Source organism: Orcinus orca, chromosome 2 (genome assembly GCF_937001465.1).
Source record: "Orcinus orca chromosome 2, mOrcOrc1.1, whole genome shotgun sequence".
Taxonomy (NCBI): Eukaryota; Metazoa; Chordata; class Mammalia; order Artiodactyla; family Delphinidae; genus Orcinus; species Orcinus orca.
In genome coordinates, this window is record NC_064560.1 from 168,137,534 (window position 1) to 168,158,993 (window position 21,460).

Sequence of the window (21,460 nt, forward strand, 5' to 3'; positions counted from 1 at the left end):
TAGGAAATAGTTGGACCACCTTTCTCACCCTGGACAGCCAGGTGACCAATCTCCAACCCAGGTTGAAGGCCAAAATTTATCTTTGGAGAAAATAAATTAGAGAAGTTTCAGACTTGAGACTTCAAACAAAGCAGAGGACGAGGGGAGGCACTGGCTAAAACAAGGGATTACACCTGCCAAATGGTGAATCTGAAGCCCCTTTCTCTGCCCTGCTTCTAGAGTGTGGGAACTGGACAAGAGATTGAACAACTCTTTTCTGTAAATAGCAGTCCACCTCTGAGACGGTATCTCCATGTATTGAAATTCATCAGTGTCCAGTGAATCCCAGCAATTTACAAATGTTGTCCATGTACACAGTATTTCTAATAATATTTTTAGAATAAATTATATTTTCTATTATATAATTTAAACATGACTGAACAACCAAGGATCACCTGACTTTAGAACGGGCCTCCCACATCAAAGAGAAAACAAAACAAACAAGAACCATGAGAAGTTAGAGATAATGCAAGATTTAGGGGGAAAAGACCCTTAAACTATAATTAATATCCTCAGAGAGTTAAAGATGATATGAAAACAAGAATAGGTTGTGTTGAATTAGAAATAGTCATAGGACAAGAAAGTGCTCCTGAAAATCAAAAATATGGTAGCTGACATAAGTTCAGTTAAAGGGGTGGATGATAATACCAAGTGATATTATTTGAATTATGTGTAAGTGTTAAGTTGATTAAAAACAAAACAAAATAATCAATTTTCTAGAACTGTGAAAATATTTAAAACAGAAAAAGAATTGCAGGGTTGAATGGGGGAGGTAATAAAGATGGGTATTGAATCAGAATGTTTAAAAATTTGTCTTGGGAGACTGAACATATAGAATGGCAGAGTAAGACACTCAGACAACCTGCAGCTCCTCAAAATCAACAAGAACATTGACTAAAACTGTCAAAATCAACTTTTTCAGAACTCTGGAAATTAATTAAAGGCTTGGAAAGTCTGGCAAATTTTCATTCAAGAAAACCAGGTGAATCTCAGTAAGAACAAGAAGATTTGTGGCATTAAACTTTCACTAATTCCATCGTCCTTTCCCCAGATCTGCAGTAAGCTTGAAAGCCAACCATCTCGCAACTACATTAGCTTTGTACTGTAACTTGGAAAGGTTTGGGGCTCCCCAAAAGCCCTGTCCAAGAGAACTGTCACTATTTGACCTGACTCAGAACTTGGTTTGTGTGAATATCCCTACCTACAGGGTGTTCATTGAAAATAATCAGTAGCAATTGTTTACCTTCATGGCTGCCTAAGGTCCTGTTACCAGGTAGAGCTAACAAGAGGCTGACCAAAAAAAATTTAAAGGAAAAATTGGGGGATAAGATGTCCACAAGGAGCTTTGTAAAGGTCCTACATATACCAGGGACTCTAGAAGGCTACACACATGCCCAGAGCTTTGCTCATGCCCAAGAAAGACCTGAGAAGACCTTAAGCTGTCACTTCTGGCTGACCTTGAGGCTCTGTAAACAGGAAGTGAACGTTAAGACAAAGTTTTAAATTGCCTGAATGCATGCCCCAACACACACACACAGACCATTGGCAAAAGCTGGGAGACTTACCGATTCAAGGCATTTAGGGAAATCTGTTTATTCAAATACAGTTCAATCATTAATCACTAAGTGACTTCATGTGTAAGGCATCTTCAATAAAATTATAGGCTGACTCCTGATCAGAAACTGTGGAGGCCAGAAGGCAATGGAAAGATGTAATCAAATTGCTGAAAGGAAGACTGTCAACCAAGAATTGTATATCCAGCAAAACTATCCTTCAAAAATGAAGAAGAAATTAAGACACTCACAGAAATACAAAATCTGAGAATTTGTCTCTAGTACACCTACCCTACAAGAAATACTAAAAGGAGTCCTTCAAGCTGAAATGAAAAGACTCTGAGGGTAACTTGAATCCACCTGAAAAAGTAAAGAGCACTGGTAAAGGTAAATATATAGGTAAATATAGAAGCATGAATGTGGGATTTGTTTTGTAATTATTTTTTTCTCTAATATGATTTGAAAGACAACTGCATAAAGCAATAAATATAAAACTATGTTGGTGGACTTCTAATGTATAAAGATGTAATTTGTATAACAATGGTAGTACAAAGGAGGAGAAGAAAATGGACCTACATTGGAGCAAAGTGTTTTTTTTGTAAACAGTTTAAATTAAAGTAGTATCAGACTGAACTAGATTATTTTAAGTTAAAATGTTAATAGCAATCCCCAGGGCAACATATAAGAAAATGGATAGTAAAAGAAACAAAAGAATTAAAATGGTAAACTAGAAAAATATCTAACACAGAGAAATCAGTAATAGAAAAATAGAGGAACATAAACCACAAGATAACACAGAAAAACACATAGCAAAATGGCAGACATATATCCTAACTTATCAATAATCACATTAAAAGTAAATGGACTCAGGACTTCCCTGGTGGTACAGTGGTTAAGAATCCGCCTGCCAATGTAGGGGACGCAGGTTTGATCCCTGGTCTGGGAAGATCCCACATGCCGCAGAGCAACTAAGCCCGTGCGCCACAACTACTGAAGCCTGCGAGCCTTAGGGCCCACGTGCCACAACCACTGAGCCCGCGTGCTGCAAATACAGAAGGCTGGGTGCCTAGAGCCTGTGCTCTGCAACAAGAGAAGCCACCATGATGAGAAGCCCACACACCATAACGAAGAGTAGCCCCCGCTCGCCGCAACTAGAGAAAGCCCACGTGCAGCAATGAAGACCCAATGCAGCCAAAAATTTAAAAAATTGAAAAAAAAAAAAAGTAAATGGACTCAATACTTCAATCAACCCCACCCCCATGATCCAACTGTATAAAGACAAAGACATAAATCAATGGAAATTATATACCATGCAAACTGTGATATTGTGATTTATAAGAAGTATATATATTTGGTCATTCAGATGACCAAAATATATTTCTCATATATATTTAGTCTTTATCCATAGTTCCTGACCCACATGTTCCAAAACCCTTAGAATTTTCTGAGCAATAAGAGCAACAGGAGCATCTTTTGTTACAATATTTAGTCTCTTGTCCTTAGTTTCTGAAAATGCTTCAGAGCCATGATAGTGAAATGGTTGTCTTGTTATTTCTAATAAGCCCTTTCCACCACAACTGGGTTTATGTTAATGAAGATGACTTTTGTGAAGCACCTAAGGATAGGAGCTGGTTTCCAGGAGAACCAACCACGAAAAGAGGGTCAGAATTTTCAGTCCCACCCTCTGATTTCTGGGGAGGGCAGAGGGGCTAGAAGTTGAATCAATCAGCAATGGACAATGAGTTAATCAATTATGCCTATGTAATTAAGCCTTCATAAAAACCCAAAAAGAGAGGGGTTCAGAGAGCTTCCACGTTGGGGAACAAGAACACTTCCACATGCCGCCATGCTGGACCCCAAGCTCCACTAGGACAGAAGCTATTTTGTTTGGGACCTCACCCTATATGTCTCTTCATCTGGTTGTTGATTTGTATCCTCTAATATCCTTTATAATAAATTGGTAGTCTAGTGAGTAAGTGGACTTTCCTGACTTTTGTGAGCCATTCTAGAAAATTAATTGAACACAAGGAGAGGGTCATGGGAACCTCCAGTTAGTATGCAGTCAGTCAGAAGCACAGGTATAAACCTGGGCTTGCAACTGGCATCTGAAGTGGAGGGCTATCTGAAGTCTTGTGGGACTGAGCCCTTTACCTGTGAAATATGATTCTATCTCTGGGTAGATAATGTCAGAAGCAGAGTTCAATTCTCAGACACCCTGCTGGTGTCTAAGAATTGCTTGTTGGTGTGGGAAGGTCTCCACAAACATACACCTTGGAATTGGGTCTAGGAACCAATTTACAAATAGTAACCAAAAAAGGGCTAGAGTGGCTATACTAATATCAGACAAAATAGACTTTTAGACAAAAATTATTACTGGAAACAAAAAAGGACATTTTATAATGATAAAAGGGCGAATCCATTGGGAAGACATAACAATGTTAACCATATATGCACCTAACTGAGCCCCAGAATATATGAAGCAAAAACTGACAGAATTGAAGGGAGAAATCGACAATTCAACAACAATAGTTGGAGACTTCAATATCCACTTTCAATAATGGATAGAACGACTATGCAGAAGATCAACAAGGAAATAGAAGACCTGGCCAATACTATAAACCAACTAGACCTAATAGGCATCTATAGAACACTCTACCAAGCAATAGCAGATATACATTCTTCTCAAGTGTTTGTGGAACATTCTCATGGATAAACCATATATTAGGCCACCAGACAAGCCTCAGTTAATTGAAAAGGACAAAACCATGCACACTAATCACACTGAAATAGAATTAATAGTCAATAACAAAGGGAAAGTTGGGGGATTCTCAAATGTGTACAAATTAAACATATACTCACACAAGTCACTCCCAAATAAGCAACAAGTCAAAGAATAAATAACAAGGGAAATTAGAAAATACTTTGAGAAAATGAAAACAAAAATACAACATACCAAAACTTATTAGATGCAACTAAAGCGCTGCTTGGAGGGAAATATATAGCTTAAATACCTATCTTAAGAATTTTATTGTATGTAAATTCACCTCAATAAAGCTGATATTTAATATAGAAAGAACTAATGAGCCATATTTTTTGACTGTATAAATTTGCATACTACCATATAGGTGTAGTCGCTAAATTCTCTCTGATTTTAGTATAATTGGGGAAAAATCACTAACTCTTTCAAACTACATATAAAGTTCACTGGAGGGGCTTCCCTGGTGGCGCAGTGGTTGGGGGTCCGCCTGCCGATTCGGGGGACGCGGGTTCGTGCCCCTGTCTGGGAGGATCCCGCGAGCCGCGGAGCGACTGGGCCCGTGGGCCGTGGCCGCTGGGCCTGCGCATCCGGAGCCTGTGCTCCGCGACAGGAGGGGCCACAGCAGTGAGAGGCCCGCGTAGCGCAAAAAAAAAAAAAAAGTAAAGTTCACTGGAAAAAAAAAAACCTAACGTGGTTTTTAAGATATATGAACAAATATTAAGCTTATAGTTAATTATATGAACACTAAAGTATCTAGGGGAAAGTGTACTGATGTTTGCAATTTACTTTAAAATGCAACAACAACGAACAAATAAGATGGGTTGGTGGATGAATAGGTAAGTGATAAAAACAAGTATAATAAAATGTTAGTGGTAGAATCTACTTGATAGGTTTATGACTATTCACTATAAAATTCTTTTAATTTTGCTGCATGTTTGAAATTTTTCATAATAAATGATGGGAAAATTATAAACTCAAAATACCACTCTGACCCTGAACTATTGCCATCCCATAATTTATAAGTGAATAGCCTATTGATCTGAAGAAATTACTGTTTTCTTTAAGGAACAAGCTCTTTTCGTTTATAAACTTTGGGAACCTAATGTATTATATAAACATTTTTAAACAATCACTTCACCCCGAGAGATGTTATGAAAGAGCATAATGATACTCTGGGGGGGGATAAGATCTTGTAGCCTCAGGGCCAAACTTTCTAGGAGAATCTTCCCAGGGTCTAGAATTATATTTCGTAAGGGATTCAAATCAACTTCAGATTTCTGCCCCCAGTTTCTGTAGGAAAAGTTATGAAATAGGCCACATGTAGGTAAATTAATAAGTTCATGCCTGCTCAAACACAGTTCATTTTTCCACCCTGTCATTTTCCAGCACTGTATTACTTCTACAGATCTTGCTCCCCTATTTTGAGAAAGCAGTCTAGACACCGTTAAACGCATTCTCTGCTCTCCCCTCATAATCTTGCAAAGCTGTTGGTACTGAGGCTTCAGTGTTCCGTGGAGAGTGATCTTCCAAGTGATGGAGCCGATTCTAATCAGTATACAGTCCAGATATGGACTGAGACCTGGACCTCTGCCACCTTTCCCTACAGCTCTCTTAACACAATGACTAGGGAATTCCTTTGAGGATCACTGAGTACACTTCAAGCCCCCCTGATCCTGTGGCCTCCTTCCAGCCACAGAGATCTTCCTGTCTGGAGCATTTCCGGCCTTTCTGTCCCTTGGCTTGGAGAGTTCAGCTCAACCTGGAGAAGGGACAGAAGACTTGAGGTTATCAAAAGCCTGTTGAATTATCTGATGCAAGACTGGCTGGCTTGTTTGCCTCCCTGGCTCTCTTCCTGGGCTTCAAAGCAGCTGAGAAAACAACCTTTTTCTAAGTCTTGGACAAGGAGGAAAATCCCTGGCATGAAGGATTTGTGTCGCAGACATTTGGCACAGCTAGAGGAAAGGTTTGGTTAGCTTAGCAATGGGTTTTATTAGCCCAGGCATCCAGTTGAAATGAGATAATAGGATCCCTGTTGAAGGACATTTTAGAGTCAGTGGGTTTGCTCCCTTTGCTTCTCAGCAGGACCCTTGCATACGGATGAAAGTAGTAGACATGTTCAACAAGGGCGTCGCTGGTGAGTTCATCCACTGCCACATAATCTTGCTGATCATGGGGGAGACTGAGATAGGGTTAAAAAATTAGCAAGCTAGGACACTGTGGATGGATGCAAAGTCCTATTTCTGAGCTGTCCTACTCAACTGCTTCTCACTCCAGTTTTCTTGGCTAAACACATTACATTGTCTTTAGGCCCTGCGTTTTGTAAATAGAAAGAAAGGGACAGAAAGAACACCAGGCCTACCACCTGCCCCTACAGGAAGAAACTCTGCTTACACTTTCCTTCTGCCAGCTCATTTTACTCTGCCCTTTGCCCCCAACCAATATGAGATTTGGGGTAATGGGTGGGAAGGGGAAGGAAATAAAAGAGAGGAAGGATTCATTAGCAGTGTTAAAGGAAGCCTGCCTGGCACAGGATATGGAGAAGAGAAAGTGGAAGAACCAGTGCCAGCTTACCCTCAGCGCACGGCTGCCTATTCATGTCTGCTTCCCTGGGCCACAAAGGCAAAATTCACTTTTTCCTCAAGTCAGGGCTCTTTTGCAGAAACTCATATACCCTGCCAGGACCAGAACTCTATAAAAACAGCCTCCAGGATAGCCTGTAGCCAAGGTTCCTGACATCTTTGTGCTGTCTTCTCCACACTGGCCTTCCTGGCCACCCGTGGAGGTGACGGGCTAGGCTGGGTTCCTCCAGAGGAGGGTCGCACCTATACTTTAAAAAGACACAGGCACTATCCCTAGAAGGTGTCGCCATCCTGGAGGAGGCCTGAGGTTCCTAAGCCCAGCACTTTCTGTTCTGTGGCTCCCTTTCCACTTTCTGAGCCTCTTGGAAGTGGGATCACGCCAGGAAAAACATGTGATGCTATAGCAAGCTGAAACCAAAGACTTGACTTTGGTCCTGCCCAAGCTGAGAATCTTGGCAGTGATTGACTGGGCAGCCTGCTCTTTTCTATGGCATCGTCTAAGTCCCCCAACTTTGGGAATGGGGTGCCAGTTAAGTCCTCAAAATGGGTATGAGTCAGAGCTTCTGAGGGTCACCATTATTTTTTTTGTATTTCATAACTGAGCTTCTGTTATGCATACAGCACCACACTGGAGGCTGGTAGCACCAGGAGGAGCAGCAATGATGATGATGGTCTCTGCCTTCAAATACGTGGTAGTAAATTCAAGTAACATTAACTAAAAAATGGTGGAGAGGGCTTCCCTGGTGGCGCAGTGGTGGAGAGTCCGCCTGCCGATGCAGGGGACACAGGTTCGTGCCCCGGTCTGGGAAGATCCCACATGCCGCAGAGCGGCTAGGCCCGTGAGCCATGGCCGCTGGGCCTGCGCATCCGGAGCCTGTGCTCCGCGACAGGAGGGGCCACAGCAGTGAGAGGCCCGCGTACCGCAAAAAAAAAAAAAAAAAAAAAAAAATGGTGGAGAGAACAGTAAGCGCTATTAGGGAGGTACAGATAGTGTGGTGGGTTCAAGAGCCATTACCCCAGGCTGGAGACATTGGCAAATGCTTTCTGGAAGAGGTAGCATTTTTATGGGGTTCAAAGAGTAGGTAGGATTTGGACATTCAGACATGAAGGGCAGAGGAAGCTTGTGAACAGCTGAATCAACCTGCATGGATGCCCTGTCCGGTTCCCTTCTTTGGCTTGAATCGTGCCATATCCACGCTGCAGAAGAAATGCCCTTATTTGATGTTATGTATTCTGCCTCTTTGATGTCTTATCCCATGGAAGTGGATTGATCTGTGCTTGACAGATCGGGGGCTACCATTGTGCTGGTTAAAAGTACAGACTGTAGAACTAGTGGCTTGGGCTAGAATCCTGTCTTCGGCACTCATGAGCTGCCTACCTCAAAGGGTTGTTCTGAGGAATAACGTCTGTTGGTTGTCATTTCCATCATCATCATTACTGTGGGAACATTGGAAGGCCCCCCCCACCCCAATCCTGTAGGACTTTCCACCATTTTAGATCAATTCCTCTTTTCTGAGAGTCTCATATTAAAATGCAAACACCAGAAAGGGTAACACTGGAAGGTTTAAACCAGCTATGCTTTAGAGCTGAAGAGAATCAGCTGACAACTTATTTGCTCAGAGCAAAATAGGTACCTGAGTGGAGGGATGTAAAGAAGGGGAAGAGGGTCTGTAAGGGGAGGCCAGTGAGCTCCAAGAGCCATCTTCTCCCCCCTTGTTTTATTTAGAGTACCTAGGCCTCTGGATTTTCGCTTGTACACTGGGAGAAACCTTCACACATACAGCATGGGGGTAAAGTGAGGAACAGTGAAAAAAATGCCCATCAGTCATTTTAGGAGCCCACACATGCCAAAAAGCACTGGACTGGGCCCTATGGGATGGAAGGGTATGGAATCAGAGGAAATGCCCCTGATCTGTGCAATCCCATCAAGAATTCAGAACATACATCTAGGAAATAAATTGAGGTAGAAACAGATGACAGTCTTTTTTGTTGTTGTTGTTCGTCTTAATGGTGGAAGTTTAATTAATGGTCTACGCTATGATTGTGTGTCTGTTTTCTTTTTCTTTTTTTTAATTTTTGTGTATTTTTGGTACAACTTTTAAAGATTACTATACATTTACAGTTATTATAAAATATTGGCTCTATTTCCCACCACATATTGGCTATATTTTCCTATTGTACAGTACATCCTTGAGCCTATCTTACACCCAGTAGTTTATACCTCCCCTCCCCCCACCCCTCTGAGCCCCCCGCCCCGTGGTAACCACTAGTTTGTTCTCTATATCTGTGTGTCTCAGATGGCAGTCTTTTAAAAAGTGCAAATTCACACAGCGCAAATTGAATCCTCCTGACCCATAGTAGGTACTCAGTAAATGTTTGCTGATGGATGGATGGACTGAATGAGTGAATGAGTGCCCAAGAATGAAGGGCTCACAGTCGAAGGTCAAAGTGAATAAAAGCCCAAAGGCCTAAAGGCTTCCTTGTATTATCTTCTGCCACCAGAACGTCAGCTCCATGAGAGCAAGGACCGCATCTGTCTTGCCCCCTGCTATGTCCCCTGCACCTAGAACAGTGCCTAGCACAAGGGAGATTGCCTAGTAAATGTTTATGGGTTGAACAGGTACATGCGTAGATGGGTGGATGGTACAAATAATGGAAATTACTTCCAGATGGTAGTGGGATTTGGGGCCCAACACTTAGTACATATTAGGTATACCTTAAATGTTCCTCGAATAATTTAAAAATATTGATGAACACGTTCCTTGCAAGGATAGGTGAAGAGAGGAGAAAGTGTATCCAATAGGATGTAGCTACAGTCGAGCTTGTCTGATATGATGGAAACATTCAAGAATAAACAATCTGGCTATTTGCAGGAAGTGTCATTATGGCTCACAATACCACACACCTGTCTTGTGGAGTTCCAGGGTTTTCGGAGCCGCACGGGTCTGTACTCATTCTTACCCAACTACATATTTCCATGAACCCTCAGGGGGTTCCAAAGCTAGCTACACACACTGCACACATGGCTGAGTATGATAAAAAATTTTTCACTAAGGCTCCGGGATTTTATTAAGCAGCCAGACCCTCCCTGCAGGGCTTATGTATTGAAGAAGACAGAAGGACACCTGACAACAGCACAAGTCAGGCAGTGATTAGAACACCCCAGCTTTATAGGTTGACAGCATCTAAAACAGAAGAGCCTAAGGTATCTGCTAGGGAGGGTTGTTTGCTTCATAAGACGGTAATTTACTGTTTGAAAGGCACAAGGGCATGGGGTACTCATTCAAGTCTAAAAAAGGGAAGGGTCAATATGTATTCCCAAAGATAGGTGGCAAGCATCACTTTTTTTTTCTGAAATCTCTTGGGCTAAAAAGCTAATTTACACTTCCCTTCTATACTATGTTACACTATAGAATCTCCAGGTCAGAAAACTCATATTAAAAGCAATATGCGGGGCTTCCCTGGTGGCGCGTGGTTGAGAGTCCGCCTGCCGATGCAGGGGACACGGGTTCGTGCCCCGGTCCGGGAAGATCCCACATGCCGCGGAGCGGCTGGGCCCGTAAGCCGTGGCCGCTGAGTCTGCGCGTCTGGAGCCTGTGCTCTGCAACGGGAGAGGCCACAACAGTGAGAGGCCCGCGTACCGCCAAAAAAAAAAAAAAGCAATATGCATCTTCACCCCAGGCCTCTTACCAGCATGTTTGCATTGAAGTGTTTGTGGTCATGGGTTGCTTTGGGAGTCTAACCACCTTGATGGTTCTCCCCTAGCTGTTCTCTTGTTTGTCATTTCCCTGTGGGAATTTGGGCTCCAATCCAAACACATTGCACCCAGCATGGTTTGCTGAATGAGAAGAGCAGGACCTTGTTCTAGATACTATGTCTCCATTGATATAACCTGGGATCACACTAGATTTTTGCAAACCACATCTCACAGCCAACTGGTATTGAACTGTAGTAAACCAACACCTAATTCATTTTCTGAATGTTAAATCTCATCTTCCCCATTCTGTAACCAATAGTTGGTCGTCTATTCTTAAGGCCAAGGCCTTACATGTATTTCAATAAAATTGTGTCCTAAAAGGTTTGTAGGATTTGTCCCAACACTGTAACCAAATTCAGATTTGTTTTCATATAATGATTGTCTCATCTAATATAGTAACTCTTCTCCTAAAGTTTTTTGTCTCTGTTACCATATTCAGCATCCCATCAATTGGTTTAGTCACATGATCCACAAGTCCAAATGTCACGTTTTCAATGAGGTCTTCTCTTACTACCCTATTTTAAATTGACCCCCTCTTTTGATCCAGTACACTTCCTATACTCTTTCTCTGTTATTTTTCCTCCATAGCACATATAATCATCTAATATGCCATATATTTCACTACTTATGCATTTTGTATATTATCTTTCACCTCCTTTAGAATGTAAGCTCTATTAAGGTAGCCATTTTTGCCAGTTCTCTTCCCTGCTGGATCCCAGATGTGTTGTATAGATTGAATATAACAGTTGAATACATCAGTGTCCTGATTCAGGTCAGTAAAAATGTTTAACATGATAGGACTAAGGATAGAATCAAGTACATTCTACTAGAGGTTGTTACCCCTCACCAGATTGCTATTGATCTTTTGGTCGCTTTCAAATCCACTTAATGGTGTTAGCATCCAGCCCAACTTGTTTTTACTTTATCTAGGAGGCTACTGAGAATTTGTTACATTTTTTGCTGAAAATCAAGTAGTTCATGCCGGTGGTAGCCCTCTGATCTATCAATCTGGAAGTTCTTTGCCAAAAAAGGAAGTGGGATTCATCTGACGTAACTGATCACTTCCTCTTTCTAACTGCAGGCAATCATCCTTTGGATAACCCATTTTAAACCCTGCTTGGGAGGGACAGGGCATTAATCAATGACCTGTCCAAACCCCTTGACTTCCTGGAAGGGAGGTACTTCCAGGTGTGAGGTCCCTTCGTGTGAGGTCCTTCTGGCTGGGGCTCTGGGCATGTTCACAGAGTGGGCATGAGCTCCCTGGGGGAGGAAGCTGTCAGCTGATGGAGGTAGCACCACTGAGCTGAAAGGCTTAGGCTCAGATGTCATTTAGTGGTTGCATTGGAATATCACATGCTTTTGTCTGAGTCTCAGATTCTGTGGTCTATAAAATAAAATTTCAAAACTATAGTATGATGCTTTATTGAATACTGTTTATTTATATCCTTTTGGTTTCATGTCCAATTTTTTCATGCAGGCAGTAAAGATCTGAGGTTTGGGATATGTTTATTTCTATTGCTCTTTGAGCTAAAGGATTTATATTTCTCTTCGCCATTTCCTTTTTTCCCATTCTTCCTGACACACCTGTGGTTTAGGCTCTTGTCATCTCGTGCCTGAATTATTACAGTAGCTTCCTAACTAACTCCAGGATTCCTGTCTCTTTCTTCTCCATCTTCGACTCTTCAGTCAGGCTAATTTCCTGAACCTGGCTATTCAAAATGTGGTCTATGGACCACAGCATCAGCATCTCCTAGGATCTTGCTAGAAAGACAGACTCTCAAGCCACGCTCAAAACCTACTGAATCAGAATCTGCATGTCAACAGGACCTGCAGGTGATTCAAAGCTTGAGAAACACTGTCCTCTCTTCCACCATGCCATTCCCCTACCAAGGGGCGTCCATAAACTCACATTGTACCATCCCTAAACTATCTCTGAGAAAAGTTTTACCTTAATTTTCAGGTGAGATGTTTTTGATGTGAAGATGTAAATGCCCACCTATACCATCTACTCATTGGTTCTGAGAATGATGAGCAAGTTTACCTAGGTAACTTTAGAGCAGTTATAAAAGTTGAGATTCACCTTGAGTTGAATTCTTCTAGTAAAAGCAAAGTATATTGGTTTTTGGTGAGTAAAAGTTAAGTGGTACTTGGGAAACATGTGGTGAGTTGGTTGGAAACGTTCAAACTAAGGTTCTTAGTTTGACACAAGCATTTTATATACTTAATTTAATCCTCAAAATAATCTCATTTAGGTGAGATTGTTATCCCCATTTTACCTATAAGGAAACTGAGACTCAAAAAGGTGAGGTTGTCCAGAGCCTCAGTACTGGGTAGAATTCAGGCTACACCATAGTAACAGACATCCGAAATACGGTGGTTCAGACAAGTGGCTCTGTACTGAGCTGGACAGGTGACCCCAGGTGGTATGCTTTGCTGATTCATCAGGTCACCCAGCTTCCTTCTCCCATATTGCTTCATCATCCCCCAGGATGTGGCTGAAGCTGGTTCCTACCCTTGGGAAGAGGGAAAGGGAAAGTGAAGAGCCCATAATTTTCTTATAATCCAGAAGTTCTACCTGTCACTGTACTCACATTCTGTTAGTCAAAACTTAGCCCCATAGCCACATCTAGTTGCAAAAGAGGCAGAAAAATGTTGAAACCTGGAGAGTGGTTAACTAACCAGAAAAGGGTGGCGACTGGGGGAGATCACAAGCGCTGCCACAGGCCCTGAGTTGATTAGTGGGAGAACATAGATTCAAACTCCATGACTTCAACGTGTGGTCTTTCTACCATTCTTTTCAACCATTTCTCATAGTTGACAGTCAGTAAATGTTTGTTGAATTGAGATAGATTGAGATAGTACATGTGAGCCTTTTGGTTATTTGAAATTATTTCTTCCTTCTCCCTTGCCGCCCTGATTACCTAAGTGGCTCTGTGCCAACCTATCAGTATTTTTTTATGATGTTAATTTGTAAAACGGAAAGTGGATATTCATCTTCCTTCAGGAGAAATGTTATAATACAGTAATCTGCCAGTTCTTAGAGGTTCTGTGGAATCATATGAAGTGTGATAATGGGTGTTAATGATAGTAATTTTTTTAACAACCAAATGACCATCCCCTTTAAAGTGGGTGTTCTTAGGAGAATGCCATTGCTCAAAATATTTTTGATATTTTATGTTGGCTGATACAGCAGTAAACTCTCACCCCAATAATACTTCATGACAACATCATCAAAATCACAGAGTCATGCATACAGTCATAAGCATTTAACCAATGTGTATGTGGGTCTCCTGGGGGTCGGCTGTTTAGACTGGGCCTGGCTGGCCAGCTCTGGGTCAGGTGTCTCTCATTCTCCTTATGAGATAACAGATTATCTTGAACATATTTCTCTCTGGCAGTAGCAGAAGCATAAAAGAACAAGTGGAGTTATGTGAGGCTTCTTGAGGCCTAGGCTAAGAATTGGCACAATCTGTTATTCAAAGCAAGTCCTGTGGCCGAACCCACAGTCCAGGGCCATGGGAAATACTCTACGCCTCATGTAAAAGGGAATGTAGTCACATGGCTAAGGGTGTGAACACAGACTTGGTGAAGATTTGGGGCCAACAAAGCAAGCTATCATGGCTCTGCCTTTACCAAGTTATTTTGAATATTTGCAGTGATGTTAAATCTTTATCTTTTAGGGGTAGATTTTATTTTATTCTTTTAGTAAAATAGCTCAATTTATGAATGAAATTAGACAGTCAGGCTAAATTTATCTTTGGGCAGAAAGGTGGCTATTTAGGCATGCGATATCATAATGAAACTTATGTCTAGAACTGGTTCAAGAATATGGCATTCGGTGGTAGAATAGTTAGAATTGATGTACAGCCTTCCAAGGTGATCAGTTGACTGAAGGAATAATACCCATTTGTTTCTGAAATAATTTCACAATAAACAAACCTCACAGTTTATAGTCACATGTTCCCACTTTGTTTCAAAGTGGGAATAGGAATGAATAGAGGCTCATCTCTATTTCCTTTGACTAATCCTGAGCAAATATGCTTTCTGTGCAGATTCTCATTGCCAAGTCCCCTCTGGCGACCTTCACCACATTCGTCTACACCATCGAGAAGGAAGGCCTGGTTCTTCAAGGTAAGATTCTCGGATTAAGCCATTTCTTTAGGCTGGTTATGCTCAGTGCTGCCCATTGCGGGTGATAATTACTGCTGTGCTCCTGATAGAAGCTCCTTCGGGACGGAATCAAAGGCCAAGATGAATTGACCAGTGATGTTTATCCTGATAAGATAAGAGAGACTGGCCGTTGTGGCAAGAATTTGACAGAGGTTACGGAGAACTATAGAGTCTCCTAACAGACAACCCAAGAATGAGGGACAAATCGAGTAGGCTAGGAGCTGCCACCACCCCAGTCCTCTTCACAGATTCCATGGGGTGAGGGACCAGGAGGTAGGTCTCTGACACCAGCGTGGAGGGCCCAGCCCTGCCTCAGAGCCTTCTCACTTAGCGGGTGGAAGAGCGTCATGGCTTCATGAGCGCTACTTCCTCGGCCCCCTTCTGGTTACTCCATTTCCTCCCACTGTGCTCAAGTCCCGACTGGGGACCAGGCCTTGCAGACCTGCACTTTGTGACACGGGCCTGAGTTCTGGCTCGTGGTAGAGGCCCCCAAGGCCACAACCTAGAACTAATTCAACAAACAGGGGGAAAAGTGGATTGAGGGGCATCATTCTCAGATGCTGGGTCCTCGGGTGGTTAGGAAAGGCATCCAATGGCAGGTCTGCAGAAAACAGTGAACAGGAGGGGGTAAATTCAAACCCCATTGAACTTAGCGCACAGGGTCAGATGTCCCAGACAGCTTTGTAGATTAAGAAGGGTCCCCACAGAAGTGCTCAGGATACACGTCTGTCCCCCGCTGTCAGGCAGGAGGCCCTACCCTAGGAGATGCGTAGGTGCCCATCTAGCCGGAACCACAGAGGAGCGTATTGTCATTTTTGTCCATGGGAGGAATATCTGCCCTTTAGGATTTTGTAAGCTGAGTATTTTTCCCAAGTCTGTGAAACAGGGTAAGTCCTTACAATATCCCCACGGAGACACATTGCATTGTAAAGATCTAGCAGGGCTTTTGTGGGGCAGGCTAGACGGTTCATGCTTCTGACTGAGGAACAGGCTGCAGCCTTCCTTTTCCTCTCCTTCTAAAACATCCACTTCTTAATGGACCCAGAAAGCAGCATGTTTGTTTGGTGCAGCTGAGCTCCACAGCAGGGACTCGGGTCCAGGGAAATTTGGAGTAAGAACTACTGACCTTTGACTCTTAGCCTTTGACTTATGCTATCTAAGTTCCTTGGTAAATATTTTTTTTACAATTGCAAATATTGTTTTCTGACAAAGAAGCAGAGATTTTAAGACCAGATTAAGCAAAGCAAACAGCAGGCCCCTTTGTTACAGACTCTCTAAGGGTGTATAAGTAATAAGCAATCAGAAAGCTGGACTGGTGTTTACCCAGTGCACAGTGTGCCCTTTGGCTCTCCATTTTTAGAGCGTTTCTTAAAAGATTAGAAGTCTAGTAAATAGCAATTTTAGATGAAGATTTCAAGAAGTTCTGTGGAAGATTACAAGATAATTTCACGAGGAAAAGGGCCAGTTCTGCCCAGATGGCTTGTAGGAGGGCCTTGATATGGTGCCTGTATCTTGATCACTCGGCATTTTGGTAGATAACATTTGAAAGCATGGTCTTATTTGGATAACTTTTGGATAATATTGGTGGGAACAAGATACATAGAATTGCCTCTCTGACTCTCATTGCTAAGATCATGATTTTGACAGGAAGGAGGAAATTGTTTAGGGAAAGTATTTAGAAACTGGAACTACAATGAATTGGTAGGGGTTGAAAAACTACAAAGAAAGACTATTAGACATAGTTGGAAAATGGGAGAAAGTGGATTACTAAAGGAGGCTGACCTGGAGCTGGGTGTCCAGGAAAGAGAAACATTCAGGAAAGTGTCTGATGATGCAAGAATCCCAACCAGTAAATAAAAATGTCTGGGCGATTTCAGAGCCTCACCTATTTGCTTTTGAAACTACACCTTCCTCTCTGAGGTTTTTGGAGGTGGCAGAACTCTCTGCCCCTGTCAGCAATGCCACTTAATGCAAACCTCTGGGCATTCCCTCCCCTCTGGCTATGTGCTCCCAAGACTTTGGGGAAACAAGAAGGAGCTCTGATCCTCAGAAAAATGGGGATCCCTCCTGCATTAGAGAGACCACCTTGGATTTCCATTCCAGCTCCGGTAGGTTCCTGAGAAAATCTCTAGCATCCTACTTGTGTCGGCTTGAAAAAGACAATGTTGACCTTGATTCAGTGCTTTGCAGACTGTTTTGCAACCCATTGGTGGGTCGTGAAACAAAATTAAGGAATCATAACCAGCATTAAAAAAAAAAAAGAAATAGAGAATGGAAAATAACATACATATATTGTACTGTTTCATGAAATATTTCTTGTGTGATTGTATGTGTGTGTACATGCTTGATGAATTTATGTACAGAGGTTGCAGTGCAAAATGTTCTTCTTACTTGGATTGCAGTCATCGGCCTGGGTGATCTCTAAAGGCCTTTCTACTTCACCTTTATCTGATTCTCCAAGGAGATGGTGTACTTATCATTCACTTAGCTCAGTAGAGTTCTACCCTTGAGATCTCCACAAACCAGAACATAAAAGCTTATTTTTGCCCCCAGTCTTACCAGATGACTGAGCTAAAAAACACCTGCACCATTCCCCAGGTTTAAAGCAAAGAAACCTTTGATCCCTGGCTGATAATCTTGGAAAGGTACCAGACATCAAGGCCAAGAAGCTTTTCTTGTGTGAGGGGTTGCTCTGGCACTATAGTCCTGAGGTGGCATGGAGGTTGGTACCTACAGCTCCGGGAAGGGGTATGCAAGCCTTGTCTGAGGGGCATAGAGACAGAGAGGGGAAGGGCTGGAAGAGAGAGGGCAGCTCCTGTGGTACCAACTAAACAGGAAACTGCTAACCCAGCCACTGTGGCTCAGCATTCCATTTTTGTAATGGAGCTAGCCTGAAGTGGCAGTAAAGAATAATCCGGACGGGCTACCCTGGTTTTTTGGGTGGGGAGCAGGGCTGTTAGTGAGTGTGGGAATGATCTCTGGGTGCCTTTCATCCCCTTAGCAAGACCCAAGATTCCTACCAGCCTGCTAACCGGGAGGTTTTTTTTTTTAACATCTTTATTGGAGTATAATTGCTTTACAAGGGAGACGCAAGAGGGAAGAGATATGGGAACCAGGAGGTTTTATACTACCTGAAGAGCTCCTGAGTGCGGGAGCAGAGGGAGGGAATAAAAGGTGAGGGCAACATTCGATTTACCGGCTCCACAGGCCATTCCCCTCCCCGGTTCTCAAGGATTAGGATGCTGAGAACAGCCGACAACTGGGGGCCTTACAGCCTTCCCGCCCCTTTGTTCACTGGGATGGGAGGGACAATAAAACGGCAGGCTGGAGAGACTGAGGGGCTTGGTATAGAGATTTCTCAGGCTGCTTTTTAAACACTTGAAGGAGCCGGTCCATGCTATTGTTGTAGTAAAATAGAAAGCGGAACTATTCTCCTTTTGCAAGAAAAAAAAAAGAAAAGGAAAAGAAAGAAAACCCACCCTCCAGCATCTTCAGGAGGCCGCCTGGCTCAGGCTATTACCATGGTAATACCGTGCTGTTTGCATCTTCTTTGTCTGTCCTCACACTGGTCCGGGATCCTGGCCTCTTCTGGTTGGGCCCCAGACCCTGGAAACACTTGGGCCCCAAAGGAGAGGGATCTCACAGCCCCCAACTTCCTGATGGTTCAGACTCTGAGAGGGGCCAGGTCCCAGCAGAGGGAAAGTTCAGCTATTTTGTGCAACTGAAGTGGGAATGGTGGAGGGGGTCGGGGAAGATCCCTTTAATCCATTTTTCCTTTTGTTCCCAGAGTTCACCATGAAATCCCGCTGTTCACTGAGTGGGAAAGCTTAGAGGCTTGACCAGCCCAGAGAGAGGCTAAGGGGTGCCGGGACCTAGTGGAGAGGGAAAAGCAGGACTTGGCTTTGGGAATTGGCTTGCATGGAGTGGGTCCACAGAACCACATGGCTGCAGGAGGGAAGGGGGCGTTTACAGTGAACTCCAGCTTGACCCACATCTGTTCTGGTCATGTCCTTTGCTTCCCCAGCAAGCCCCAAACGTTGTGCCACCCAGAACACAGCTGGGGTCCCTGGACCTCTTTGTCAAGGCCAGGAATAAAGATTTTGTACTTGAAAGCAGCCAGGCTGTTGCTGATGCTACAGGAAGCGAAGGGAAAACCCAGGACCTGGGTCTCCCGGAGCCATCCTGGCTTTCATGGGGCTCCAGGCAATAAAGGCCTGCCAACTTGGCGAAGAAGGAGATGCTCTAGGAGGGTTTGGCCAGGGAAAAGGCAGAGGTGAGCTCAGGGGGCCTCCTCCTCGTGCACTTTTCCCTTGCCCTACACTCTCCTTTTCCTTAGGAATCTAGGAAGCGTTTGAAAAACGAAAACCAAGTTGTTTTTTGGTTTTTTGTTGTTTTTAATTTAGTTATTTAGTTTGGGCTGTGTTGGGTCTTCGTTTCTGTGCGCGGGCTTTCTCTAGTTGTGGCGAGCGGGGGCCACTCTTCATCGCGGTGCGCGGGCCTCTCACTGTCGCGGCCTCTCCCGTTGCGGAGCACAGGCTCCAGACGCGCAGGCTCAGTAGTTGTGGCTCACGGGCCTAGTTGCTCCACGGCATGTGGGATCTTCCCAGACCAGGGCTCAAACCTGTGTCCCCTGCACTGGCAGGCAGATTCTCAACCGCTGCACCACCAGGGAAGCCCAACCAAGTTGTTTTGAACAGGATAGAGGACAACGGCTTAGTTTCGCAACAGGACAGAATTATGGGCTTTTACATTGTTTAAAAAAAACTAAAGATCCGGTAAGACAGGTTGAATCTGGATTCTGGTGCTACTCTTATTAGTTTAGGTTTGAATGAGCAGCATAAACCTCGGGATGGGGCTGGGGAAGCTCAGGGGAGCCCAGAGCACCCTGAGATAGGTCCAGAGAAGTCTAGAAACAAAGCTAGTTTTCTGTTTTTCCAACCAGCCCCTGTACTCTAACCCAGTATAGGGACTCGGAATAAACCAGAAAACAAAGAAACAATGAATTTTTTAAGAGCTGGAAAGCTATGTGCCTCATCTTTCTTGTAAAATCAAGAGTGGTTATTTGACCAGCTTTCGAAGCATGTTGGAAAGGCATTAATCTCCTCTGTTTGTTCCTTTGTCACAAAGTTGAGTTACATTCTTCCACCCCATTTTCTTAGTCACTGAGCCAACTGGATGATTCATTGAAAAATTCTTTTTCCCCAAATACCACGATCTGATTTCATCAGATTTCAGTTAGAATCAGTAACCCATCTAAATGTTTCTGCCCAGTGGACTCAAAGTGACCCAGAAGAATCTCAGTCTGTTTCCATCCAGGTATGGAGGTGTCTGCTTGGTAAATATCACCCACACACCTGGCACAGCCTGGCATGGATTGGGGAGCCTGGCAGAGAGCCCTGGGATTCAGTGGAGCAGAGTGAACTCGCTCGCACAGGTCACAGAGGAGAGGGCAGAGCAGGCCTGTCGTATTGTCCTGAGCGGCTTCTGCCTGCCCCTCCACGAGGTGCTTCCCAGGGCAGAGAGGCAGGGCTCCCATCTGCAGAGTCTCTCCTTCTCTTTCAACATTCACTTCACATCCCCTCCCTCCATGACATCGTCCCACACTGACCCTTTCTTTGGTCCTTTCTTTTCCTCTCACTGTTAGCCTCAAAGAGAGATTTTGTTTTCAATGTGGAAAACATATTTTAAATACTGAACATTACAGAAAATAATAAAGCAAACCCATGACTCTAACATCCAGAATTAACAAATGTTAATATTTTGTCTTTTTCTTCTCAGATTTTTTTTTAATCAAAGTATAGTTGATTTACAGTGTTAGTTTCAGGTGTACAGCAAAGTGATTCAGTTATTCATATATATTCTTTTTCAGATTCTTTTCCATTATAGGTTATTATAAGATATTGAGTATAGTTCCCTATACGATACAGTAGGTCCTTGTTGTTTATCTATTTTATATACAGCAGTGTGTATATGTTAATCCCAAACTCCTCATTTCAGATTTTTTTTTTTAATTACAGGGATAAAACCTTACAAAATTCAAAACTCCTTTGTTCCTATCCCAAGTCCATTCCTTCTCTCCCCTACACTCCTCCACAGAAGCAAAAGCTCTCCAGGGTTCGACGTATATCCTTCTCCCCATTCTGAAAAACTTTTCTACATATATGTGAGTCCAAACATCAGATTTGTTTCGGGTGCATCCTAAATTTTCATAAACAGTTTATTATACACATCATTCTACAGCCTGCTTTCTTCACTTAGCATTATGTTTTTGCAACGTATCTGTGTTGATACACATAGATCATGTTCTTTCATTTCAACTGAGGTATCCATATGCATTGTATGAATGTACCACATTATCCATTCCCCCACTGACAAAAACTTTGATTACTCGTTAACTTAATGAATCTTGTTGCCCATGTTTCTTGGTATGCAGGTGTGAGGGTTTCTCTAGGTATATATCAAAAAGTAGAACGGCTAGTCAGGGGATGCACATTTTTATCTTTATTATATATTTTCAAATTGTTCTCCAAAGAGGTTTACCAATTTATACTTCTTCTGGAGATAGTGGACCAATTCCTATAATTATAAATTCACCGTCATGTTT

At 43.0% G+C, this 21,460-nt stretch overlaps 1 protein-coding gene across 2 annotated transcripts in view; it reads left to right on the forward strand.

Annotated features, from left to right (window-relative positions):
• Positions 1-21,460, forward strand: part of RAD51B (RAD51 paralog B) — a 690,361-nt gene that overhangs the window by 586,952 nt on the left and 81,949 nt on the right. For both annotated transcript variants that reach the window (XM_049706908.1, XM_033431838.2), the window contains exon 10: positions 14,739-14,817. In XM_049706908.1, coding sequence (XP_049562865.1) covers positions 14,739-14,817 — 79 coding nt within the window. The remainder of the gene's footprint in view (positions 1-14,738; positions 14,818-21,460) is intronic.